Below are 24804 nucleotides of genomic sequence, written 5' to 3' on the forward strand. Positions count from 1 at the left end.
GTTAGGCTGGAAGCCATTCTGATGACAGTCACTTTCAGTGCTTTTGACAAAGAGATGGGATGACTCAAAGCCACCATCTGTGAGTCCATGTGAGAAAGTGTCACTGCTACTTTACTACTTTGAAATTAGGGTTGTGGTTTACTTGGATCTGTATTTCATACTTCCTAGATTTCTTTCCACTTGAGAGCCTAATATCTACTGTAAGACCACCAGACTGTATGGGTCATGGCATATGTTGACTGGGTACATCTGGGAACAAAGATAAAAGGAAGTATTCACATCACTGTAGCTACCATATACATCACTCTCTCAAAATGGTATAAGATAGGCAGAGTTATACATGCATAGTCCACGGAAAAGTGTTTCCTGGTTGCTGCTGAAAATGTTACTTGGCCACTTGAGGGTGCCATTTCCTAAGGACTAAGCATAAACTAAAATCCTACGATAGCTCTGGAAACAGGGAACATGTGCCACATATTAAACTGTGTGTGCTAGGCTACAATTATTCTGTACTAAAACCATGTCACAAGGTAAAAAAAAATGATAGGTGACTCTGAAAAAGAAACATCAACCAAGCACACTGAAAACATGGAGGACTGAGCCATTTCATTTACACAATTGTGTATGAGTTTATTCATTGCCAAAGAAGTTCCTTTCATATAAGTATCTGACACAAAGAAATCTTCTTGAGCAAATATTCCATAATCCCAATTTTATCACTTCTTGTATACAACCTGAAAAGAAATGGGCTCCTGTGGTTGTTTTGGTATGTATGTTTACAACAAATGCAACTTATTCATGAAATGTGCATTGCAAACCAGTGGTTTTCAATGGGTCACTTATAAGGACATCACCAATACATATGGTCCAACCCGTAATGCACTGTGGCACAATTTTAACTCCATGCAAATAACAACTACAGAATTATAAATTCTGATTACCAAGCTTGTGGGTTGCTATCATGATTTTACAGGACTGTGGCTGAAAGAAAATATTTAAATGATCAGTTGCTGGTTTGGCTTTACAGAGAGGCAGCCCAACTTATCATTAGAAGACTAAGAATTCACAGTTCCTAATTTTTTTCAGCATTTGATAAAAAAAAAAAATCCCATCTACATCTGGTTAACATCTAGTATTTGAAGCAATTATTACTTTGAAGAGATGATTGTATCTGCACTCTGGCAAAGAAGACAAAGTGTGAGTGAACATGGAGGCATTTCGGCACCTTAGGGAGGAACACATGCATTTGACATCAGACAGAAGTGACCCATATCTAGTACAGCAATGCTTCTCCAGTCCACTTTTCACGTTGAAAGGACCACAGCATGTTTAAGGGGTGCCTCAGAACAGGAGCATAACAGGAAATACACAATCAAGATGACAGAGGACCAGGTTCTGCAAATGAACAAGTGCCTTTCTGTTTATGGATGCAATGTTCCAGTCAGACTACATGAACATTATGACATATAAACCACTGGGGTATACATCTGCAAAAGCTCTCTACTCAACACTCTTCCTCTTAAGCTTTATTAGACTTGTAGAGTTCAAATTATTTTTCTATAACTACAAGGCAACAGAACATAAGACTGCACATTTCAGTCAACTGAGAAAGCTCTTGGTACTAACTAAACAGAAAAAAAAAACAATTAGAGAGAGATGAGCAATGAGCACTATGTCTGTGGTGAGGGATTAGAGAATATGGGACACAGTAAGTATCAAATAAAATTGTTTGGCTACTGCAAAAAAGTGACAATTCAACTATACATTTAGAGAGAAGCTGGTTAAAAAGACATTTTTTGAATTGATACATATGTGAAAAAAATCCTTAGATTTGAAACAATGACAGAGACAGGTAGTAAATCAAATGGAAACATACTCCATACTTAGTGTAGAACCAAGCTCATGTCTGAGAAGCAGGTGCATTATATGGATATAAGATGCTCAAGGCCCATAATCTCACTATGAATCAGAGGCTTAGTGTTAATTCATGACCTCACGAGTATGTTACTAAGAAGGGGATATATTCAAACACGTGACCACATCCAATACAAATCAGTATTACTGTTGAATAATGAGATTCAGCTAGAATGTTGGAGATTAGTTGATGTTTAAAATAAGATTCTTTCAATCCAAATAGGACATTCCAGTTATTTAATTCTACCCTATAGAGATTTCCCAAGTAAGTGTCACTTTAACTCTAGAGGGGCATGACAGTGAGTTCTTAAAGATAGAGGGGGAAAGGCTTCTGATTTTTGGCATGGTATCTTGATTTTTACCTACAGAGGGAACAAACTGGATAAATCCTAAAAGCAAGCCATCTATGCACTCAGCAGTGTCAAAAGGAGCAAGCACATACAAAAACGCCTTTTCTAAACTCAGTCCCCACAACGGAACTACTCTCTCCTACGAGACGGCCTGTTCGTTTACCAGCAAGATGGTCGGTCAGATCACAGTTACAGTCTAGATTCTCTCAATACAAATATGATATACATTTAAAACTAGCATACCACCACATTAGGAAAATTGCTATGGTATGTCACAGGGACATCACTTCTGCACATAGATTACAGAGTTTGAAGGCAGATAAAAAAAATCACAGCACTAAAATTGACATGCAAAGGGCCAACATAATAGCATGTTTTCTGCTCTTACAGTTTGACTGTTAAATGTTGCTGTCTCAACAAGGAAATTTGCAAATCAAAAGAGTTAAGGCTTACTAGCACCCGGTTAGCTATCTATCATTGCACCTCACCCACACCCACAAAGTCATGGTCTAACTGCTAGCAAAGAAGCTATGTTACTTGCCAGTATTTTCAACTCTAGAAAACTAATGCAATGTCTGAAAAATTAGGGGAGTGAAGAGATTTGTCGAAGTTGCTCTCAGTAGTTAAATCAAAAGAGAACAGAACTTCTCATAAATATCATTGTTACCAAGTTGCTAGAGACTATCGTTACTGTAAATTAGTGGTTTTGCTAGCAAATGTACACCCCCAAAAATAACACACCCTTACATCTAGACCTTAATGCATCATAGACGGAAGTAAGCTTTCTTGTTTGTACCTCTGTCAATGCTTTAAAAATAGACAGCAGGAGCCAAAAATTGCATGTTCAAGTCCAAGGTTAACTTAACTCATGTTAACCTCTATCCAGCACATAAAATGAAAAAAAATGTGTTTCACAGCTCCAATGAAGCATGTTGAAATTTGCCAAGATTTATTTTGCTTATCTTGTATTCACTAAATTCCAACACATAATTAAACCATAGTTTTCAGCTTCAGTTGGGGTAGTCTGCTTCATAAACAACTGTTAAAGCAACTGTCCTTATTATATGCTTGTATCTGCACATCAAATCATACTTGTCATGGCTCTCCCCCCAGCAGAATCATATCAAGGGGATAGCCAGCTATCTAAAATCAGTGGGCGGCATTTGGGGCAGACCGTGTTACCTCTGAGGCATATCAGAATTGTGTGTTAGAACAGCAAAGGCGGTAAAATTTTTCATTGTATATTTTCAACAATAATGGTATCCAATATTGCACCACAGTAGTGCAGTTGGTTTCAACTGATCCCCCCCAATTATAAATACTTTTTACTGCAGATGCACATTGATCCCAAAATGCCAAAATTCACAATACTAAATTTCCCTAGTGTCTCCATGCTGATGTAGATATTGACATGTTTAACCACACAATGCATTCAACTGAACACTGACTCCTTAGTCACAAAAAGGAGGTGTCAGCAAATTCTCCCCATTTAATTGCTGTCGTTATCAATTAACACGCATTCAACACAGTAAAAAAGAAAGAAACTTAGAAGAGACAGAAAAACATCTGAGAAACATACTCACTGGCCAATTAAAGGTGCATGTGGTGATGTCAAAAGGGGAACCTCTATTGGGATTCCTTTGGATGAATGAAATTGGCTTTGAAAAGATTTTTAGGCCTTCTACAATCATTAACACTTCTTGTTCATCAGTAATTAACAGTGCTGCATGCACTCAATAAAGCATTTTAATCGGCATTGTCTCTGCTCTGCCTATGTGCCCTTTTGACGTAAATTTATTTAAAAACATCTACAAGAGACATTAGGCTCAATTCGGAAAGCAATTGCTGCGAATCACTTTCCTCCATCAAAACCTATGAAGCTCAACCTTCTTCTCAAGGTTTACCCCTCGTTTCTGTTAAGTAAAATATTTACACTACTCGCTTGTTTTAGGGCTTAAACAAAACATTGACATATTCTGACTGTGAGGTAAGACAGGCTTGAAGACAAATGTGAAATAGATGGATGGCTGTTTGAGGAGGGGACCCCCCCCCCCCCCCCTCCCATATCACTGCCAGGACAGACACTCCTCAAAGGCGAACAAAACATCTTGCTCACTGGAATGAGGCAAGAATGCACAGTGACTTCAAGTGAACAAAAACCATTTCCGCATTAGCAAGGAACAAAAGAATGCAAAAAGATTTGGAGCAAACATGACGAACGACAAAGCTGAGTCCACAGCGAGACCACAAACCCACAGATTTGCCAAAAACCAGGGGCAACGTGTGTATTCATATTCAGCCTGTGTACTCAGCAAGACAGCCACCAAATTATAACCCCCAAAATTAGAAACCATGCAAAAATGGTTTGTAAATCCTCTCTTGCAAAAAATGTAGTCTTCCATTTTTTTCCTTATGAACTAATTACAAACAGGAGAGAAAAAAGCAGTGGGTTTGACATACCTCTCCTTGTTATTTTGGTTGAGAGAAAATTTGGTAAGGCCTGTAGTTTTACTTACTGAAAGGTTTATTAATTAATGGGCTAAGACACTTAGACTTACGAAGTCTACATACATTAAGGGTAAATTTAGTAAAATTTAGTAAATTTAGTGGTTTGTTCACAGCATAGCCAATATCAGTGAAATAAAAATAACTCAGTTTCTTGGTGATGACAGGATTCAATTCTGCTGACCTGAGGTGGTCTTGAGGCTTTCACTAAACTATTAGAGAACGGGAAATAGCTTTAGCACTTCAGATAGACGTAAACACTAACAACTCTCATTACAATGATGCCATGTCTTTTGCTATGATTGAAAAATTTAAAAAGATGAGTGGCATCCAGTTGTGTCAGTGAAATAGTTTACCTTGAGCCTGAATAGAAAGATTTTGAAGATGATACAGTAGATGGATGTTTTGCAGTGTAACAAAAATGAACCTTTTTGTTGCTGATTGTAATGGACAGATATATTGCAGTTGTGACATAACTATCCATCAGCATGCTTTTTAAATTGATAAAAACCAAGATAATTCATTGAACGGGGGAACTTCTAGTCAAGAAAGCATTTAACAATATATATTTATTTTAAAATACTGCTTAAATGTACGTACTATTAAATTACACGCATTTATTACATTCATTTATTTTTTACTGAGATAGTGAATTAAGGCACTTTGTGGAAAAAATGATTATATTTCATCTTAGTTTGCTAAGCTTTGCTTTATTTTCTTTCGCAGAATCAGTCTTCATTAAACACATTCATCCATCCCTGTTCAAAATCACAGCAGTGTCAGTTTCTGCTCTACTCAGTGACAATCACTAGCTTGCAAAAATACTTTAATGGAATATCTGGGAAACCCTTGAGGGTACTGGCTAAAAACCACTTTTTTCTACTCAGCTACTGGTGACTGCCCTGACAATTTCACCTGGACATACACACCGCAAACTCCAATTTCATACCAACCAAACAGCTTTTGATGCCCGATTTGTTTATTTGCACCTTATGACGGTGTGAGGAGCAGATAAATGTAAGCCATTTTTAGGGTACTACATGAATCATTCCGAGAGCAGGACACAACCACTCCTGCAAAACGGATCTGTGCTGAAATGGATTCCCCCCTTCAGAGGCTCAAGCTGCCAGGCTTTCATACTGTCATTTAAGCTTACACTTATAGGCTATCTGAACTGGGTATCAAGCATGTTTTTTTTTTCCTGCAGTAGTTCTAATTCCATTTCAAATATTCAAATATCATGCTATAAGACAAAGGCCCTCACCCACAGATGAGGTGGCCAATGGCGGAGTAAATGAATTTGTCTTATGATGTCAGCACATTCAAAGCAATCACCAGATGGGTCACGTCCCCCATCACTTATTTGATATGACAATACTAGGGGTGGAGTTTTCCTACAATTCACAGGACAGTTCGCAGCAAAACTGCCGCCATTCAGCAGATCACAGGGAAAAACGTGCACTCTACACTGTCATGTCTAGAAAAGTCTGGGTGACTGCCTAGTGAGATCTGCACATTACATTTAACATGCAGTACTGCCCTTCAAACAATCTTTAAACTAGAAACGTGTAAAAATGACAAACTACCCTTATTAAAATCTATGTTCTTCTGTGCCGAGAATACTGAAGAAAGGGCGATGTGAAATCATGAACCGTTAGAAGAACATTGTACATTCAATGAGTGAATTTAATTTTGCTCTATACATTATACAAATCACAAACTGTGACATTTAAAATACACATATATCTCTATCTTTTAATAGTAGGATAATGGTCTGCAATAGTAAAATACTTTATGTCTACCATGTTAAATAGCTTCCACTTGGGAAAAGAGCAGCTTCAATCCCAGTTCACTTATTTATGGTTATGTATTTTTTTTGTCGTTTCTATTTGTAACAAATTGATTTTTGTAGAAAGAGTGTGTATCAAAGCCAAAAGCTGACAATACAAACGGGAGATAAATAAATCCTATTCAAAATAGTTGTATAGGAAGCGGAGACACATTTCAGATTCCCCTGCCAATATGTAATGCTTCAGTTCAGAGAAAACACATGTAGATAAAAATAGCTGCGTAGTATTTTGGTCCCACCCCGACCCATGTTAAAGCACTACTTCTGAGGGTACCTATTGAACCGTGTGTTCCTCTCCCTTTCTGATTTATCAGTGACATTTAAATTCAATCCTCCGTGAAATAAAAAGCAGTTGGAACACTTCTGTTTTAAGGCTTTTAAGGATTAATGCATTTTAAGCACACAAAACTACGGCTTTAAACACAGTCAAACTCTCTCTTTCCTCAAAATTATACAATCAATTGTCTGCATTTGAACTGCTCTTGCCTCTGCGGTAGTCTCGGTACCCGATAAAGAGACGTTTTTTCCCCCAAGTTTGGCACCTCGGCATTATGTTGTTACGGAACATGTTCTAAAGATCTTCCTCTGTGCTTTTCTTCCCTCTTCTTTAATCGCTGGTGTCCTGAGCCTGTGGGGTCGGTGCTACAATGACCGCCTGAGGGACCGAAGCCACGCTACCATCCTCCATCTTAGGCCGCTTGGCCTCAGGCTCGCCTGGCGTGGAGGCCAGCGGCTCAGCCTCCACACTGGGAGGCCTGTTCACCACGACTGGGGTGGAGGTGGAGGCCTGGGCAGCCAGGATCTGAAGTGGGTTGGTTATAGCTTTTAAAAAATAAGCAGACGTACAAAAACATTAAGGATTGAAACCAATCAACGTTTTCTGAGTTTCTGCTCTAAAGTGAATTCAAGACAATTGCCGTCAGTCCTAAATCTCTTTGCAAAAGAATACGTGACAAGAGAGAGGAGGAGGAGAGGTGTACCATAGGCAGGGCCGGAGATGCTGGTGACAGGGAGGGCGTGTTTGCCGTTCTGAGTGACAGGTCTGACAGGCAGCTGGTGCTGGCCCAAGGAGAGGGGCGCCTGCTGTACGATGGTGAAGGTCTGCTGGCTGCCGCCGCCGCCGGGGCTGACGTGGCTGCCGACCGCCTGGATGACCCGGCTGGTGGTGGTGAGCGACGCGTAGCTCGCCGCTGGCTTCTCCTCTCCAGCATTGGCTGCGCACACACAGCCACACAAAGACATTTTCCCACGCCCTTAACTTCCCTCGCCGGAAACTCAACCTTTAGGGACTGGCCACCAACACAAGAAAACAGCAGCGGGGCCACTACCTTCCTGTTTTTAAAAAGGGGAACCCTAATTTCACCCATCTTTGCGTTTTTTTGCACCAAATTTTTTCAGTTTTTTCATTTTTGTCATTTTTTAAGCACCTTGCCCCATTTATAAATAACAAAATATTTTCAAGTATTTAAACAGCAAAATGTCTCTTAGTGCATCACTATGGCATTTACGTGAAAAATAAAAATCTGAAAACTAGACGTACTCTATAGTATTCCAATATTCTACGTCAGTACCCAGACTTTCTGCATAAACAGCTGCAGTAGTCATTATTTCACTCTACCTTTCTGTTCTGGTGCACTCTCTCCTGCCCCCTGCAGGTTTCCCGATGCATTGGTGGGGGCCAGGATGTATCCATTGGCGGAGCTGGCTGATGTGGTCATCACCCTGACCATGGTCACGGTGGGCGCTTGCTGGACCATGTGGATGCCGTGGCCAGGGGGCTGCTGGGAGGTGATGAGGGAGGCAGGCATGTAGGCCAGGGGCTTGGCCACCACGGCAGAGGGCTGGGGAGGCACTGCCATGATGACAGGCTGGGCACTCACCGGAGAGCCTGGGCACAGAGGGAGCACGGTGGGTACAGAGCACACAGCGGAGGTGGGGAGTTCAGAGCGGCGTGAACGAGCGCGTGGGCTTACCTGGGGCGCTCTGCGTGTACCGGTACTCTGGCACCGAGGCCAGCTTGGAGCCAAAGTCGTGGTCGTGGGGGATGGGGGAGCCCTCTCGGGACAGGCACTCGGGTGTCTGTAGGCCGCTCGAGTGAGGGGACAGAAGGCCTGGGTGGGTAGGAGAGGCCGGGGCACTCCTGCAACCGAGAGACAGGCAGTCGGTTACACTCACACTGAGAAACCGCAGGTAACACTCACACTGAGAAACAGCAGGTTACCCTGACACTAAGAGACAGCAGGTAACACTCACACTGAGAAACAGCAGGTTACCCTGACACTGAGAGACAGCAGGTAACACTCACACTGAGAAACAGCAGGTTACCCTGACACTGAGAGACAGCAGGTAACACTCACACACAAACTTAAAGATGCCTACACTGGCACAACCACACACCACATGTATAACCTCACATGCACATACACATACTCCCATACATACATACAGTCGCAGTCAGATGCATACACATTCATTCTCACACAAACACGTGCACACAAATATTCAAAAGCCAACACGCCAGAAACTGAACCAGTAATATCAGACTTCTGAGAGGTGAACTCCCTATGTGAACTCCCCTTCGCAACTATGATTTTGAGCTTAAGACTTTCTGTTAAGTCTATGACTGTGGTTTATGAGGTGAAGGGGCTCACAGAGGTGAGGTGGCAGACTCACTTTGTTCTGCCCAATCCAGTGATGGCAAGAAACACAAGAACACAGAAGAGGAGAGGCTGAGGAGACAGAGCTACGAATAACCAGTGAAGACTTTCAGCTGAGGACTCCTTACAGTCCCAAACCAAACTATGTCCTTGATGTGGCGGCTGCCCCTTTTACCTGGAGGACAGGGGCCCGAAGGGTGTGCGGAAGCAGGACACGCCCCTCTGCCGACGCTTGCGGAAGGCCTGCTCCACCAGCTTGGCCTCGGAGGAGGGGTCAATCCTCCAGAAGGAGCCTTTCCCCGGCTCCTCCTGGGACCGCGGCACTTTGATGAAGTAGCGGTTCAGGGACAGGTTGTGGCGGATGGAGTTCTGCCAGAGGAGCGGTGGGGGGGGGGGACAAAAGGACAAAAAGGACAAAAGAACTTTACTCTTTCATTCAAATCCTCCCCCCAAAAAAGGAACACAATTAGCATTTATATGGAATTCTGCGGTTTGAGGATGGTAAAGAAAGAGGCAGGGGGCACAGCGAGAGGACTGAGGACTAACCTGCCAGCCCTTGTCAGCAGTCCTGTAATATGGGTAGTGCTTAGTGATGTGGGCATAGATGCCGCTCAGGGTGAGCTGTCTGTCCAGGGCTGAGGAGATGGCCTGGACAATGAGCTGCGCGTATGAGTAAGGGGGCTTCGACTCGTCCTGGGGAGGAAACACACACCATCCCTTCTGTTGAACCCACATGTCACTGAGAGAGACTGTCAATCTCCGGACCTGCTGCGCCCTCTGTTAAACACACATATAACTCAGCAGGAAAGACACTTTCACTGTCAAAGAGGCCTAGTGGCTGTGTGGCTTTTTTTCTCCTACTAACATATTAAACAGGCTCTCCCTGTGGGAGTGGTGCACAGGGCTCCAGTGTGGGGCCTGTGTCCCCTGTGGGGCCAGGAGCCCTCTTTGACAATTCACTAGTGTGGAGAGACCTGCCTGTAGCCAGGTTCACTTCAGAGAGAACATGATTCCTGTGGAGTCTGAAGCAGGGTATGCGAGCAATTGACACAGTAGGGACGGTCACCTTAGGGCTGTCACCTCCGGACGCGTCGGCCTGCTGCTCTGACACCGCCTTGGCCGCAAACTCGGCCGCCAGCTGCAGGTCTGAGGTAATGTTCCGTCCAAAGCGATACCCCGAGGATCCTGCACCACGGGGACTTGCCGGGCAGGAGTTTGGAACACTGGGGAGAGCAGACACAACAGGAATTACACACACACACACACACACACAGCTCTGCTATGTACAAAATGTGGCTTAGAATTTTACATCAAAACCTATCTTGGGATGAGAGACTGCGTTCTACGTATCATACGCACTGATGAAGAATTCTTTCAACTGCACAGTACAACAAACACGAAGACCAAAAGGACACCCTGATCAAACCCTGGTCTCCAAACATGAGAACAATCTAAACTCAGAGTGATGACAGTCCTTATAGCCTCAGTTAAGACGCACTTCTTTAAGAAGTGGTTATCTCAGAACTGATCCCTGCTACAATCCAATCCCGGTGGTCCAACTCAGCATATCACTGACCTTCACTGCCATCTGTCCAGCGTGCTCCACTGGAGGGAGAAACTCCCCATTATTCTGCCTGAATTCCTTCATACCATTTTCATGACAACAGCGTGTTCCAAATTCCAGACCTAATTATTTTTGCTACCAAATAGCTTGCTTTTGTTACAGCTGCAAAAATTGTTACCAAAACTACAAAAATAAGAGGTTGCATTCCTCCAAGTCAGAACATGTTTTGTCTCAAATATATGCAAGCTGATATGGGAGTAAATTCAACTGCTGCAAAATGACCATGTTTAACAGTATTTTTCTAATATGGAAGATCCAGCCACTCAAACCAATCATCTCGCCATTAACTCGGCTGTCTGACATATACTTGTTCCTCTACTGCAAGCAGCTTCATCCACTGAGGTCTAGTATTCAAACACGACTAAAGAGCCGAGGGGGTGACAGGCTGCACTGAGGACTTACCACTAGATGGCGATACAAATACACAAACATCTCCAGCACCTTCACCACGTGCTCTGCACAAAAAAAAAAATCAGACTTTTTTTTTTTAATGTCCCCTCGGCCACACCACAGTATTGCTCATCAATAAGAGAAGAATCACTTCCATTTCTAGGAGTTTGTTGTCCTTCCAGGTTGAGGGCGACTCAATCATTTCTCAAAAGGCATCCAAGGACCGCCCCTGTGTACAAACTGAGCAGCGACCTATCATGGACAGCGGTCAGCTTTATCAGTCTTTAATCACTGATGAGCTCCATCCCTCTGCTGCAGATGGCTAAAGCACATTAGCTTGCGTGCGAGCAGCACTATTTGCAGGGCAGTTAAGGAGGGGATAAAACAGTCAGTGACGTCCCTTCAGGAGCAGTGTGCTGTGCTGTGCTGTGCTGTACAGGCAGCTGGCTTCCATGTACGTGGTGTAAAAAGAGGTGTATTTTTAAACGGCTTCGGCGTACCAAATTTAGCCTCTCATGGGTTTTACTTCCCTGTGATAGGCAATTATATAACGCAGACAGGCATGGCCCTGAATTTGCTTTTAAAATGCAGACGAAGGCCATGGTTCGCAGGTGAAGCATGCGAAAGCCCAGTAACAGACAAGCGAATCCACCAGCCGTGATCCTGCTATCAGTGGTGCATTTTATATTCAGCAACCTGACAGTCAACAAATAACATGCCGCAAAGGCCTTTATCTAGATGAGGGCACAGGGTCAAAGTACACGCCTGAGACAGCACTTTCAAAACACTGGAAAACAACAGTAGCTCCCTCTGGACACACGGACAACAAAGAGTCTATCAGAGCTGTATGTCAGCATATGAAATGCACACAAAGCCAGCAGAAAATATTTCAGAGAGGGTTGGAGACAGCAGAGACAAGCTAATGACATACGGCACATGGCTGACTGTAAGAGTCTGCATCATGCAGAGCGCCACTGCTACTCGTAAAGTGCCAACTTGGAAGCTAACAGTTCAGCTAACAAAAAAAAAAACACACACAAAAACTAACATAAAATTAGAGGTGAAGGCAAGAAGGGTAGTCCTCACAGTTACAGTAGTACAATATTAACGACTTCTATATGGCAAGTTTTCTTGCAGGCGCCCTGTAAATTACACTTTTTTATATCCCAACCATGGTGTAAAATTCTGGATGATTTTCAGTGGGTGGAACTGGCATTTGAAAGGTCAGTTTTGCACCGTTTCAAAATCTTAGTGAACCTTGTCAAAGTAACCATTCCGCACTGGTCTCACATAAATCCTGTTAGTAATGGAGGACACCCTCTTTTCTTCTCAAAGTTTAAAACTCACAGAAAAAGGTGACATTAAAAAGTATGCTTCTGACTATAGTGGGTTAAAAAAAAAAAAAACATCTTTCCTGCTCTGAGTGCAGACATTTTAACTCCACCTCTTTCAACAGTTTCAACAGTTGCTGTGGGAGAAAGTTTATGTTGGCTCCAGTGTCAAAGCAGCTTGAGAGCACAAACAAATCTTGCAGTTGTCTGAAATGAAACAAAGACGTACAACTCTTCTCCCTGCAAGCTGATGAATACCCTATGCAAGGCTCCCCGGACACTGGTGTTGCACAAGGACAGCTTTTGTTGCCATCGCAAAAATAACGGCAACAATACAGCCCCCTCCTCTCTGTGGAGCCATGTGACCACTGCTACCCTTCCCACATTCAATGTGTCTGGAATTTTCAGCTTGAAGCCCGGGGTTTGTCTCTGCTATTAAAGAGCTACATTCACATTTCTATACTCAAGAAAAAAAAAACTGTACTCTATTAGAAAAATCTCAGTTCAAGCACTGGAAAACCTGTCTGACTGGATGAATGGGGCAAAACTCTGGCGTGGAGGCATACTGTTTGTTTTGGGTACAAGAGCAGGCCATTGGAGCCTGTCTGAATAAGGGGTCGGGAAGGAGAGACAAGGGGAGGGGGGAGGAAGCTGGGAGAGCTCTGAAAAGGAAACTCAGCCGTGGCTGAAAACACTCAGGCACAACAATCCTCTCTCCACCAATCAGCACGCGCCAAGCTCAACACATGCCATATATGGCATATGTACACACGCAGGCCAACCACATGGGGAAGAGGAGCGGGGCTGCCACTGGGGGCAGGGCTCTGAGAAGACAAGGAGACAGTGCAACAGGAGGAAAAGCCACTTCCCTTCACACTGAAGCTGGAGAAAAAGGACACACTGGGAAGGAAAGTTCATGGAAAAGTGCAATATGGTCACCTCCTTTCTGCAAAGTTTCATTCAAAGAACAGTTCCACAGTCGCACAAATAATTGTGCTGCAATTTATCAAGTATACTTGTATATACCAATAATATACAGTAATAAACACCAAATAGCTTGTTTGATCTTTTCTTGCTGAGAGGAAATTGATTTTGTTTCAGTGATTGGTAATAATAATATAATAAATATAATACATATAAGTTGTTCACATTGCATGCCACCCTCCGTTATACAGTTAGTTAAGAAGAAATACAAGAAAATATACATAGTGTGAAATTCAGACTTAGCACACTCGAATATCCTGTCCTCGTAAGGCCTTACAATAAACAGAGTGCTCTCAGTCATCAAGCTTCCAGTCTGTATGAGCAATTCCTGTTCCCAGATAAGCTGGAGTGTAGAACACCTCACTAGTCAATATGTGTTGAGCAGGTGCTCTGAATGGGCTGCTTATTTTTGAGCAAGGCTTTGTTTGCCTACTGTAATCAGCCTGTGCATGGAGACAGCATGGAGACGGTTTATCAGGCCTCAGTCTTTTCAGACACTGTAAACAGCATAAAGCATGCAATTGGCACGCCTTCCCTAATACTGCATGACTGATGCACGAGCAAACAGCACCCTATTCAAAGTACGGGCAGCCTCACTCTGAGTGTGCTCAAGTCTGCCTGCTCTGGAGGACAGGCTGCCAGTGCTTTACCTTGTATTTCAGCTCAGACTCCCCCTCGAAACTGGGCTGTATTCCTGATGCTGGCTTTAATTCAAGTCAATACTGCGCTTGGCGCACAAAGGCCTTATCTGCAACAGCAGCACACGAGCCACTACTGATGGTTCCTAGAAAGGCAATTTTGTTGGCTGATACGGACAAAGATATAACAAAGATATATCGATCATATCTGCTGATCGCCATACTGATAGCGCTGGAGACCCATTCTGTATTAATAACACTGCAGTTGGGGAACGAAGATATCGGCTGATTTTAAATGGTGGCTCGATAGCAATGCAGCCACACAGCAGAGCTGCAAGTTATCAAGCCTTAAACATCACAGTCTCCTAGCTTTTAAGCCAAAGGTTTAGCTTTCTATTTTATACTAATCATTCGCTTCAATAGGAACAGTATATTTGCTGAAATGCAAAAATGGCTGAGATTTCACTCGCGGAAATAATTACATCTTTGCTTCCGGCTGAATGTTTACAGCCTAGCAGTCTGAAATATTACTAAAAAGAAGAGTTTATGAAAGCTCCTAATTCTCTTGGTACCAGTGTTCACTTCTCCAACTCCTGAAGTTCTCTCTCCAGCATGACATTCTCCCTCAACTCATTTGACATCAACCGCTCCGACATCAACCCCTCCTTATACCTCCAAGATAAAGTACTGCTCCAGTTTAAGTCTCTCCCTAAAGAATCCATACAAAATAGGTGTCACAAGTGGCCATGCTTCCGTGCAAGTAGCAGCCTTCAAGGCCTATTTGTTTGTATATACCTATTACAAGACATGGTGCTCTCTGAAAAAATGATGTGTTTAAGTTATAAATGTCATTATATATGTGCTATCTAAACAACACCCAAAGTTAAATTGATCTTTTCTGGGGAAAAATGTCACTGTTGGAACATACACCCAAGAGAAAGTGTTAGCTTGGACATTTGAAGTGCACACCAAATCAGTAAACATAAATGATCAGTTGATTACACTATAGTCAGCAGTCACAATCTGTTACAAATGTTACCTGGACTGGACAGCTGTTAGCTCTGACCACCCTCTGTATTGCTCATAGGAATACATGCAAAATTAACCAAAAGGCTTAATTTCTGATTAGACACATACCAAGGATGGAACACAGGACTCCAATGACTTTGCATAGGATTTTAGATATGAAAATAATGACTACTACGAAGCTTGAAATATAAACATCCTAATAATAGCAAACGTCTATGTTTAGATGTGCGCATTAATATGATGACATACTTAGCTATCTATATGTAAACTCACATTGTGACTTCTGTGCTATTCTGGTTATGAGGAGTATGTCACAACTAGAGTAAGCTACAGTTCCTGTCTTGTGTCAACACTTGGCTGCCAAATGGTATTATTTGGTACATTTATATTCAAACGTTTATTTTAGTGATTTTTAAAGTGTTTTAAAAAGTAGACCTTAAACATCTAGACAAATTTCAGATTAGGAGATACTTTAGAAAGCATCTGTAAAAGACTACTGTAAAAATGGGTCAAATCCTGAGCAACAAATCATTTTAAAAAAACACTATTTCTTTGGCTTCCCAAAGTGTCCATCCATGGTATGTGCACGCATTCTTTAAATGACTCTTTAAGGGATGTATGTAGTGATGTGTCCATGCAATTCTTCACATTCCAAGACTGTTTACAGCATACAGTGGCAGTTGAGCATAGTGGCAAAAAGCGGGGTTCGTAACTGAAAAGAACTGCCTCTGGAAATGTCCAGCGGTATAAATGGATAATATGTAAAAACTGTAACTTATGTAAGTCGTTCTGAATAAGAGTATTTGCTAAATGAGAACAAAATAATGTATATTTACATCTTTACAAGCACCTTTACTGCACTGCAAAATCAAGTGCTGGCTTCAGTGGTGTGTCTCAACCAATGACGTGAAATGATCCATGTTCACAAATGCTTCAAGGCATAGCTAAGTCTAAATTTTAAGGCTGTCCCTGCTGTTGTCAATGTCCTATCATTCTGAATTTCTGTTGCAGACATAAATGCATAAAATTTCAAAGACAGTGAAACCACAAGGGTTGCGACTGTAGAACCAAATTATAGGGTATATACTGAAAATATGCATATGAATGTGCTTAACTGAGTACAGTGCATGAGTGTGGGCGGAGACCAACAGTAGAAACACAAACTGTTCCAAGATCAGTGTACTCAGGCCCCCAGACCTACCTGATAGTTCCTGTGGGAGAGGGCAGTGGACTCATCATGTTCCTGAAGTCATTATCGGGAATGTTGATTTTCAGAGGAGAGATCTGAGGGTAGAGAGGTCTTACTGGGGACAGCGGAGCCTCCTCCTTCACCTCCTCCTTGTGATACAGCGCAGTGAACTGGATCTTTATGACCGTGCTGGGAAACCGAAACGTGCACCTAGAAAACAGACAGGAGAACACTGTTCAATAGAGCCGTGCTGAAAAATATCAAAAGGAGTTTTAAAAGGTAACCATTAAATTAAGCCAAAGCCATACTGTTATATTCATCTGTTCTAGGCTACAGTAACAACATAAAGGATGTAGGGCATTTACATGTAATGTTTTCACTTGCCTTTAGATCTGTTGACTTTGATGTCCCACCCTCATTTCCATCCCCCATCCTAAGTCACTGAGGTTTGTAGCCTGAACACAACAAACTGTTGGCAAACAAAACACTTGTGGGCTTACATCTGCTAGATAAGCTTCAGGCTTTCTGACCTCCAAAAGCCCATTTCTCCAGTGGCAGAGATGATGGACTGCCAGGGAGTAAGGACTCTTCAGGAAACACTCAAAACACGCTCCACATCATACCAATGCGACACCCACATCCATGGTTAAGAGACCTCCATTAGAACTCTTCACCAACATCACTTGACCTTCTCAATGGGACACTCCAGCAGAGAGGATCGTGATGGGTCAACGCAGACACACAGTGTCTCTCCGCCGTCTTATTCTAATTCCGAACACCTACTCCATTTTCTGCCGTTGTAATGGCAGGCAATACAATATGGCAAAACCAGACTGTGGAAATAGGGGCATGTTATGAGAGCTAATGTACTTTAATGCACTGTGCAAACGCTTTGCAAGTAGCTTGTGAGTAAGCAGACCAGACATGCTTTTCATCCGTTTCACTGAAATACGCCTCTATGTCAATCAGGAGCGCGCACTGGAAAATGTCAAATGTGTTTATTATTTTTCCTTTTTCCCCCCACAACGAGAGAGAGAGCTTGCCTTGTACAGTGAATCTGCTATCTTGAGGAAAATAAATATCAAAAACAAGCTACCTGGAATTAGAAGTTATTTCCCGGTATTCCAAATCACTTATTAGTTTATTAGGATTCTCATTAGCTGTTGCAAATACAGCAGCAAGTCTTCTTGAGGGCCACACAAAACATTACATTACATTATTGGCATTTAGCAGATGCTCTTATCCAGAGTGACTTACATAGGTTACAATTTTTACATGTTATCCATTTACACTGCTGGATACTTACTGAGGCTATTCTGGGTTAAGTGCCTTGCCCGAAGGGTACAACAGCAGTGCCCCAGCAGGGAATCGAACAAGCTACCTTTACGTCAGGAGTCCTGCAGTTTAGACTGCATTTTCTTCCTTTTGCATCAAAGATATAAAACTGCATCAAAGCTGCCTTAAAAATTACTTCATGTGGTAACATCCATAAATTATTTACTCTGGCAAGAAGTAGTAGCATTTATGAAACTAAAATGTTGCTCTGTTAATCCAAGTTAATCAAAACCCAAACAGGGCTATATACACATATCCCTCATTCCATACGATTAAAAAACTCTTACAGAAAATATGATTAATTCACTTATCTGTTTATTGACAATGGGGTGTGTGGCTCTTTGGCTGGTGTGCAGGACAAACAATGCATGCATCAAGGTTCTCTTCTCATCAGATAACCACTTAAATGAGCCTTCAGGCTGTTCTCTGAATAATGATCATTACATCAGCTTAAAAATTACTCTTCTGTGGAGTTCTACCCCCTTTGCCTGCCAAGGGATGATATTCTTGTTATGGGCCTCCATATTTGAGCCCCCCCCCTCAACCTTCCATGTTTGCTAGCTATGTCTTAGTGGGTTGACTAGACTTGCGAATGGATTTAAGTGTGGGCAATAGTTAATAGCTGGCCTCTATGATCATACTTCATTTCTACTTCTTCCTAGAACCTCCATCATTTATAGGCCAAAAAACAGCATTTTTCACCCTTGCTGAAATTCACGGTACTCTGTATGGGAATACATAAGTGATAGCAGTAGTAGTTTTATCTATCAGCTTAACTCGTTAGCAAGTTCACTTAATTATCAGCTGTGGCCAAAAGAGCCAACCTTTTTGCCATTTGCGTGTGCAAATGGGTTGAAATTTTATAGCCTTCTACAGAATGTGTGTGTCAGATTTGTGATCTTGTCATTTCAGGCAAATAAAAAGTGAAATAATAATAATATAAATAATAATAATAAATAATTATAATAATAATAAAAATAATAATAATTTCAGTAAGAATAAACTGAAATTGATTGCAGACCCAATGGAATGTTTTGAGTTTTGAAAACACAACCCACCACATTTGCTCTTGCTGTGAGAATGAATTCAAGATGGAAAAGATTCATCATCATGTAACACATAGAACTCCACAAAAACCTGACTAACATCTGTAAATGAAGCCTGCAAAAAGTGTTTTCAGTCCTTGCACACAGTAAGTAAACTATAGGGAAGATTTATAAACCAAACCAAACACTTTCCCTAGCTTTTCCTCTTTAACACTACAGCCCTTGGTGACTTTTAGGTAACCGTTTCTGAGAGGGTTGTAAAGACCTGAAAGATGGTTCAAATGTACTGAACATGGTGTTAATCCGTCGTTGTTGAATATTCCAGCCAGATCCAGAACAATCCCAAAGCGGGATTTTGTCATAGTCCAGACCGTACATGGCAGTCAAAGTGAACTTTAGGTGGAGAGGGAAAAAAAAATGCTGTTCTTCTATAGTGTTTTTAAACTGTCTCCAGCACAGCCTAGCTGTGATAAATGAGTATAGTTCCCTCAGTGCACACCCCCCTAGCTTGCCAGAGGAAATACTTACATAAGCACTACAACAGAAAGCCACAGTTGCACGGCGCAGTGCGCTCTTTCTGAAGGGCCAGCTCAGCATGCATTCAGACAGCTCTGCCGCACTCTTTCAGCCAGTGTTTCCTACAGTAATCACAGTAATGCTAATAAAAACAGTCATCCAGTCTGTTTATCACTGTTCATACCGGAATTGCAGACCTCAGCCAAACCTCATCAGGATCTTCAGACTTAAGACCAACAGCAGCACACTAAATCCCCAGCAAGCTCTCTGTTGAACTGCTACATGGTCAGATAAGCAGACTATCTAAGGAGACCAGAGGAAACTGTTGCTCAGACAAGCAGTCGTTGAAGATTCTATTGTTTTGTCTGATTCACATTCAGCACTTGCAGCTTATTTTATTACACAGAAATGCCCTGGATTGCCATATCCTCATTATTTTTTTGCAATGGTATTACCATCCTGGTCTAAGCAACTGCATATCTCATTACAAAGCTATTACATATGCCTATTTCTTATGTGTAACTGCTCTTACATTTATCATTTCAACAACAACCGCAATGCAATTACAGAGTGGAAGAGATGTAAGCGGGACCCTTTGTCTTAAAAAGACATCAGAGTGAAATACAGAATATCGCTTACTGAATAAGCTCTCACATCAACCACAACCCAACATCTGGGGTATCATGCCTTATTGAAGAAAAAAAGAAAACAATGCAACCGCTAAGCATTAAGTAATTTACCTGACATGATTTAAATGTCAGAATGTATACAGTGTCACAACAGATGCAATGCTATTCCCCTTTTTAGAACAGAAAAACACACTATGTGTGACATATGCACTCATTAGCATGCTCCATGGCACACACTCCCCGACAGTGGCTGGGAAACAGAGAAGTGTGACGTAAACTGCAGCCATAAGAACCTCAGATATTCTTTGTTTCATCCAAAGCATTTTCACTGACTGTAAAACCATGATTTGGTCCTACAGTTAGACCCAACCCTTCGGAAATGTGAGCTGGCTAAACTTGGCTAAACATGAGCCTAACATTTGAAAACTACTCAAATTCAATCACTAACACAGCATGGCACATTTATAAAGTGTCTTCTAAAAATGACACAAAAATAACTTCTATCTGCATTACACAGAGCACTAAGTTAGGTTTATATTTTCAGTGCCGCATATTAGGAAACACACCACCAAATAAAATAAACGTCCCTACTGAATTTACAGAGAATGAATTTACATATAGCCGAAATTACCCACAGCCTGCATTAAAATTAAAAGGTTACTTTAAAAGATCAAAACTGCCTCTTTATCACTGATTATGGTTGCCTAGTGCCATTTCCTGTCTCCAATTATTTCACTAAAAATAACGCCAGTCATCAGTTAATTCTGATTTTATGCAAATTACAAGGTCGCTTTCTAATAACTACCGGAAGCCCCGATTCAAACAGGCTTACGCCGGTGCCTCGACAAAGATAAGTATAGATAAAATATTAAATGTACCGCACAGCCAACAGATACTGAACAAACCAATTTTGGACTATTCTCTGCAAAAGACTTGATGTTTGCTCTGTTCTCTCATATCCCCTGCACATGCTGTGATCACTCTGTGATGACACGAGTTTACTGTCACTCTCTGAGGGAAGCAGAGGGCAGTCTGGAATGTTAATCAGAGGCTCAAGACACAGAAGTGGCATTGAGGAAAGAAAAATCTGGACACACGGAAACCCTCAATAAAAAAGTTTGTTAAAACCCACCTGCTAAAATACATTCTGCTCTTGTGCTGTGCTGAGAATCCACACCTAATAAGCAGGATTCTGTTTGCGGTTGGAAGGCATGCATATGTCCCTGCATTGCCATTCTAGTTTTCATTACCGGTTTTATAACCTGACCATGAGAGGGAGGAAACCTCCACCCTTCATGACCACCGTTACTGTGCAGCACTTGGGAAAACCTCCAGACTGGGGGTCTAAGAAGGATTTTTGCATGTGACTTAATCTAAAAATTAATAATCATGTGTACTTAATTTAAGTTTTTTTTTTTAAGTTGACCAGGACTGAATTTATATCACTTACATCCAAGAATGAGGCAAATCCTATTTTGCGTCTTTTTACTGATTTCACGGTGAGCCCCTCCTAATATGACAATTAGGTCAGAACCCAAAAGCCACATTCTTAGTTAAGGGTTTGAATGAATCTAAATCACTTCTCACTTAAGCAATGAAGAATATCACTATTCTTCCTGTCACATTTAATAGGAATTTTGAAACATGGACATGGAAAATGTATTTGTAGAATTGCAATGACTCTTCTTTGGAGAACAACTTCAAGCAAAATAACTACAAATACAGATGCAAGTAGGACTGAGTGGGGGTCCAGCACAAAATGTCAAATTCTAGTCATGACTGGCATCCTACGTGTGATGAGTAAAATAACCCAGAGCTATTACCATCGGAATGCTCATTATTCGTTTTAGAAGACGTTTTTAATCCATGGCATACACATATCAAATTTGAAGTTTAATACAGCACTGACAGATTCGCTCAACAGCAGAGGTTTCAGGGCTGTAAACTTACAGCTCATTTACTGTAAATATTGTTGTAATGAAGAATTTTGGCTGATATATTAGTAGCAAATCATGCAACATGGGTGAGCGGGACGCTCATCAGATACGGTCCGGGTCCATCGTTCTCTATTGCCCTGCCAAGTCTGGTGAGTCTTCGACAAGTTAGACATGTTTCAAAAACAGCGAAGGAATTTTTCAAATCTGAACAAAAACAATAGGGTGGCCTAATGTCCCCGACATAGCCATTATATTGTCATGGCAGTACACATGACAGATCAGATAACTCAACTCAGACCTTTTGTTGTCAAACCGTAAACTGACACAAGGTCAGCTCTTCGGGTCCACGCACTACACCCCTGCCCTCAGTGATGTCATGTGTTTATACCAAGCAGACGCCCCCTGCATACACACGACACCATCACACCCAGGCCGGGCAACACGAGTAGTGTTACTTTCTAGATAATCAGATGTATCTAGTCCCACTAATGAAACTAACAATCACTGGCGGATCAACGCAATCATTTCTCTTTAGCAGAAATTATTATTATAGTAATGCAGTTAGCTAACTAACTAACTGAATTATGAAGATAATTAATAATAGCTAACATCATGCGATGGAATAAAAGGGGTCAAAATATAATCGGTCGTTAGTGCAGTTAGAGGTCGGATGAACTTGCTAACGTAAACTAGCTAGCTAACGTAAACAAGGTGACGATGAGAAAACTTCCACCGAGCAGGGCCTTCGTGTATCTAGCTAGCAATACAACTGACTGAAAACTTACATGACAACACTGAACAAAACCCCAAAAGTAACTAACGTTAACGTTAGGTAGCAACATACAGTCCTAGCATTAACTATCTGGCCTGCTACTGGACTTAAAATGAAGCTACCTGCGGATGTGAAATCCAGCCCCTTAGCCAGCTCGATAAAGTTAGCTGCTAATGTTACTTATGCGTTGCCCACTTGTACGTTGCTAACTGCTGCTACTAATAGCCAACTGTATCTAGATATGAAGTACCTACATGTAGCTAATTACCAAACAAGCAAGAAATTAGGTAACGTTAGCCGGTTAACAAAAAATCCTCACCCTGTAAAACAAGAAGGCTTGCTAGCTAAGCGGCAATATTATGATTGATTAAAGAATGACAACTGAATAACATTAGTTAGCCCCCTGTTAACTAAATACACTGCATAAAGCAAACTAGGCAGGTGACAGAAAGCTACACAGCAGAGCATGCTTGCTAGATGTTCACGCACAGTTGACATTGGTAGCTAACTAGTATGTATATGATCGTCTAGGTGGAAAGCTAACATTAACTTACTCTCTCGGCAGTTGAAGTGGAGGAGCACCTCTCCTCTGGAATACGCCGTCTACAAAAACACCGTTCTTCCCCAGACAGCGAAGGTAGAAAAATGGTTCTTCGAAAGTGATCTGCAGGTGCCGCCGGGAGATGAAGCTCGAGTGGCCCATGTTGACATCCACGGAACCATGCGAAGAGTTTCGGCCTACCGTCACCGTCCTCTGCCGCATGACGAATTCAAAGTCCCTGCCTTCCAGTCGAGCGAGGGCCCGCGGAGGAGAGGAAAGTGGTACGGGTACGATCCCGGTCGAGTTCGAGGAGAGAGAGTACACGGATGGAGCCCCTCGGACCGGGCTGCAAGGTGCAGACTTAAGTGCCAACAAGGCCCGGGCTCCGGTATCGTCCCCATAATCAGCCATCTTCTCGGAAAACACACCGGGAATAGCACCACTGGCTGCAAACAGGAGAAACTCACTCCCGCTGTTGCGCTGGAGAGGAGCAACATGGATCGGGCAACTGCAAATACCAGTTTCGGATTTCATGGATTAGGAACCGACGGAAACGCACCTCAATTTTAAACCAGCCTGTGCAATCAACCAGTGAAATTTGGCTTGCTAGCGGGTGTGTTTATACGCATTACAATGCAATACGTATCACATACGTTATAATGTGTTATTTTAAGCAGCCTAAAATTCGACCTTATAAGCGACACAGAAACCCAAATTTGTTGCCATTATTTATCACTAATTAAAATCCCATACATTGCACAATAATGATACGTGACTAATCCTTGGGTTTAACAAGAAGGAATGTTCACAATATCTGGAAGTGCCAGTATGTCAGTAAATGTTTATGTTTATTTTAAAACCTATGGCGCAACATTATTTGACCGTTTGTATAAAGTGACAAACGACACTTGCATTGCAGCTCGCCACAATATTTTGTGCTTTTTTCTTAGCGTGTAGACATTGAATGTACTTATCTACATGTCGATAAGATACAAAGAGTTAAGCTGACACTTCTGGAACCGGACGACACGTGCGTTACATGAGGCATTCGTGGAAAGCCTAAATGTAAAATAAATTAATTTCCTATTGTACGATGCGTACTGATTACGATTCAAATACTTTGTTGACATGTGTTTGGTCTTAAAATATGTAATCTTGAATATTTATCATGAAAATAAAGTAGGTATACTGTATCGCCAGTCTTCGTTACGTCTGTTTATAAACATGGAAGGTACAGGAGAAGCCAAAAGTCTGGAGAGTGGAATACGAAGAGGAATAGTTCCGTGAATTGCATTCATATTAGACACCGCCAGGAGTCAGTGTAAGATCAGTCTTAGCAGGTGCTGTATTTCCATGGCGCTCAGATTGTTTCATTGTCATATTGTATTCAGTATATAAACGAAGTATAATAATGGACTTAATTCAACAAATGTATTATCATACTCATAAATATAGCCTCTCTAAATATCTTAGCCTATGCATCTGTTGAAAATTTTAAAACATGATTTATAGTTTCATAAATTATGGTACAAAGGGAAAGTTCAAGTAATTTAGGAGAAAAGTTTTTA

General features: G+C 41.8%; 1 protein-coding gene across 1 annotated transcript; it reads right to left on the bottom strand.

Annotated features, from left to right (window-relative positions):
* Nucleotides 1–617: 617 nt before the first annotated feature.
* Nucleotides 618–23844, bottom strand: LOC118774948 (forkhead box protein K1-like). The gene is made up of 9 exons (XM_036524582.1): nt 23250–23844; nt 16473–16670; nt 10342–10498; nt 9822–9968; nt 9451–9644; nt 8592–8758; nt 8237–8506; nt 7599–7832; nt 618–7440 (listed from the first exon to the last, which is right to left on the bottom strand). Exons 1-9 carry the CDS (start codon nt 23768–23770, stop codon nt 7226–7228), a joined length of 2103 nt encoding a protein of 700 aa, XP_036380475.1. The 5' UTR covers nt 23771–23844; the 3' UTR covers nt 618–7225.
* Nucleotides 23845–24804: the final 960 nt, after the last annotated feature.

The sequence above is a fragment of the Megalops cyprinoides genome, chromosome 1, assembly GCF_013368585.1.
Source record: "Megalops cyprinoides isolate fMegCyp1 chromosome 1, fMegCyp1.pri, whole genome shotgun sequence".
Lineage (NCBI taxonomy): Eukaryota > Metazoa > Chordata > Actinopteri > Elopiformes > Megalopidae > Megalops > Megalops cyprinoides.

Coding starts and splice junctions, on each gene's coding strand:
- LOC118774948 (XM_036524582.1), bottom strand. CDS start 23,770: ATGAAATCCGAAACTGGTATTTGCAGTTGCCCGATCCATGTTGCTCCT. Junction 9,969..10,341: donor CCGGAGGTGACAGCCCTAAG/GTGACCGTCCCT, acceptor TTTCCTCCCCAG/GACGAGTCGAAGCCCCCTTA. Junction 9,645..9,821: donor CTGCTGACAAGGGCTGGCAG/GTTAGTCCTCAG, acceptor CTCCTCTGGCAG/AACTCCATCCGCCACAACCT.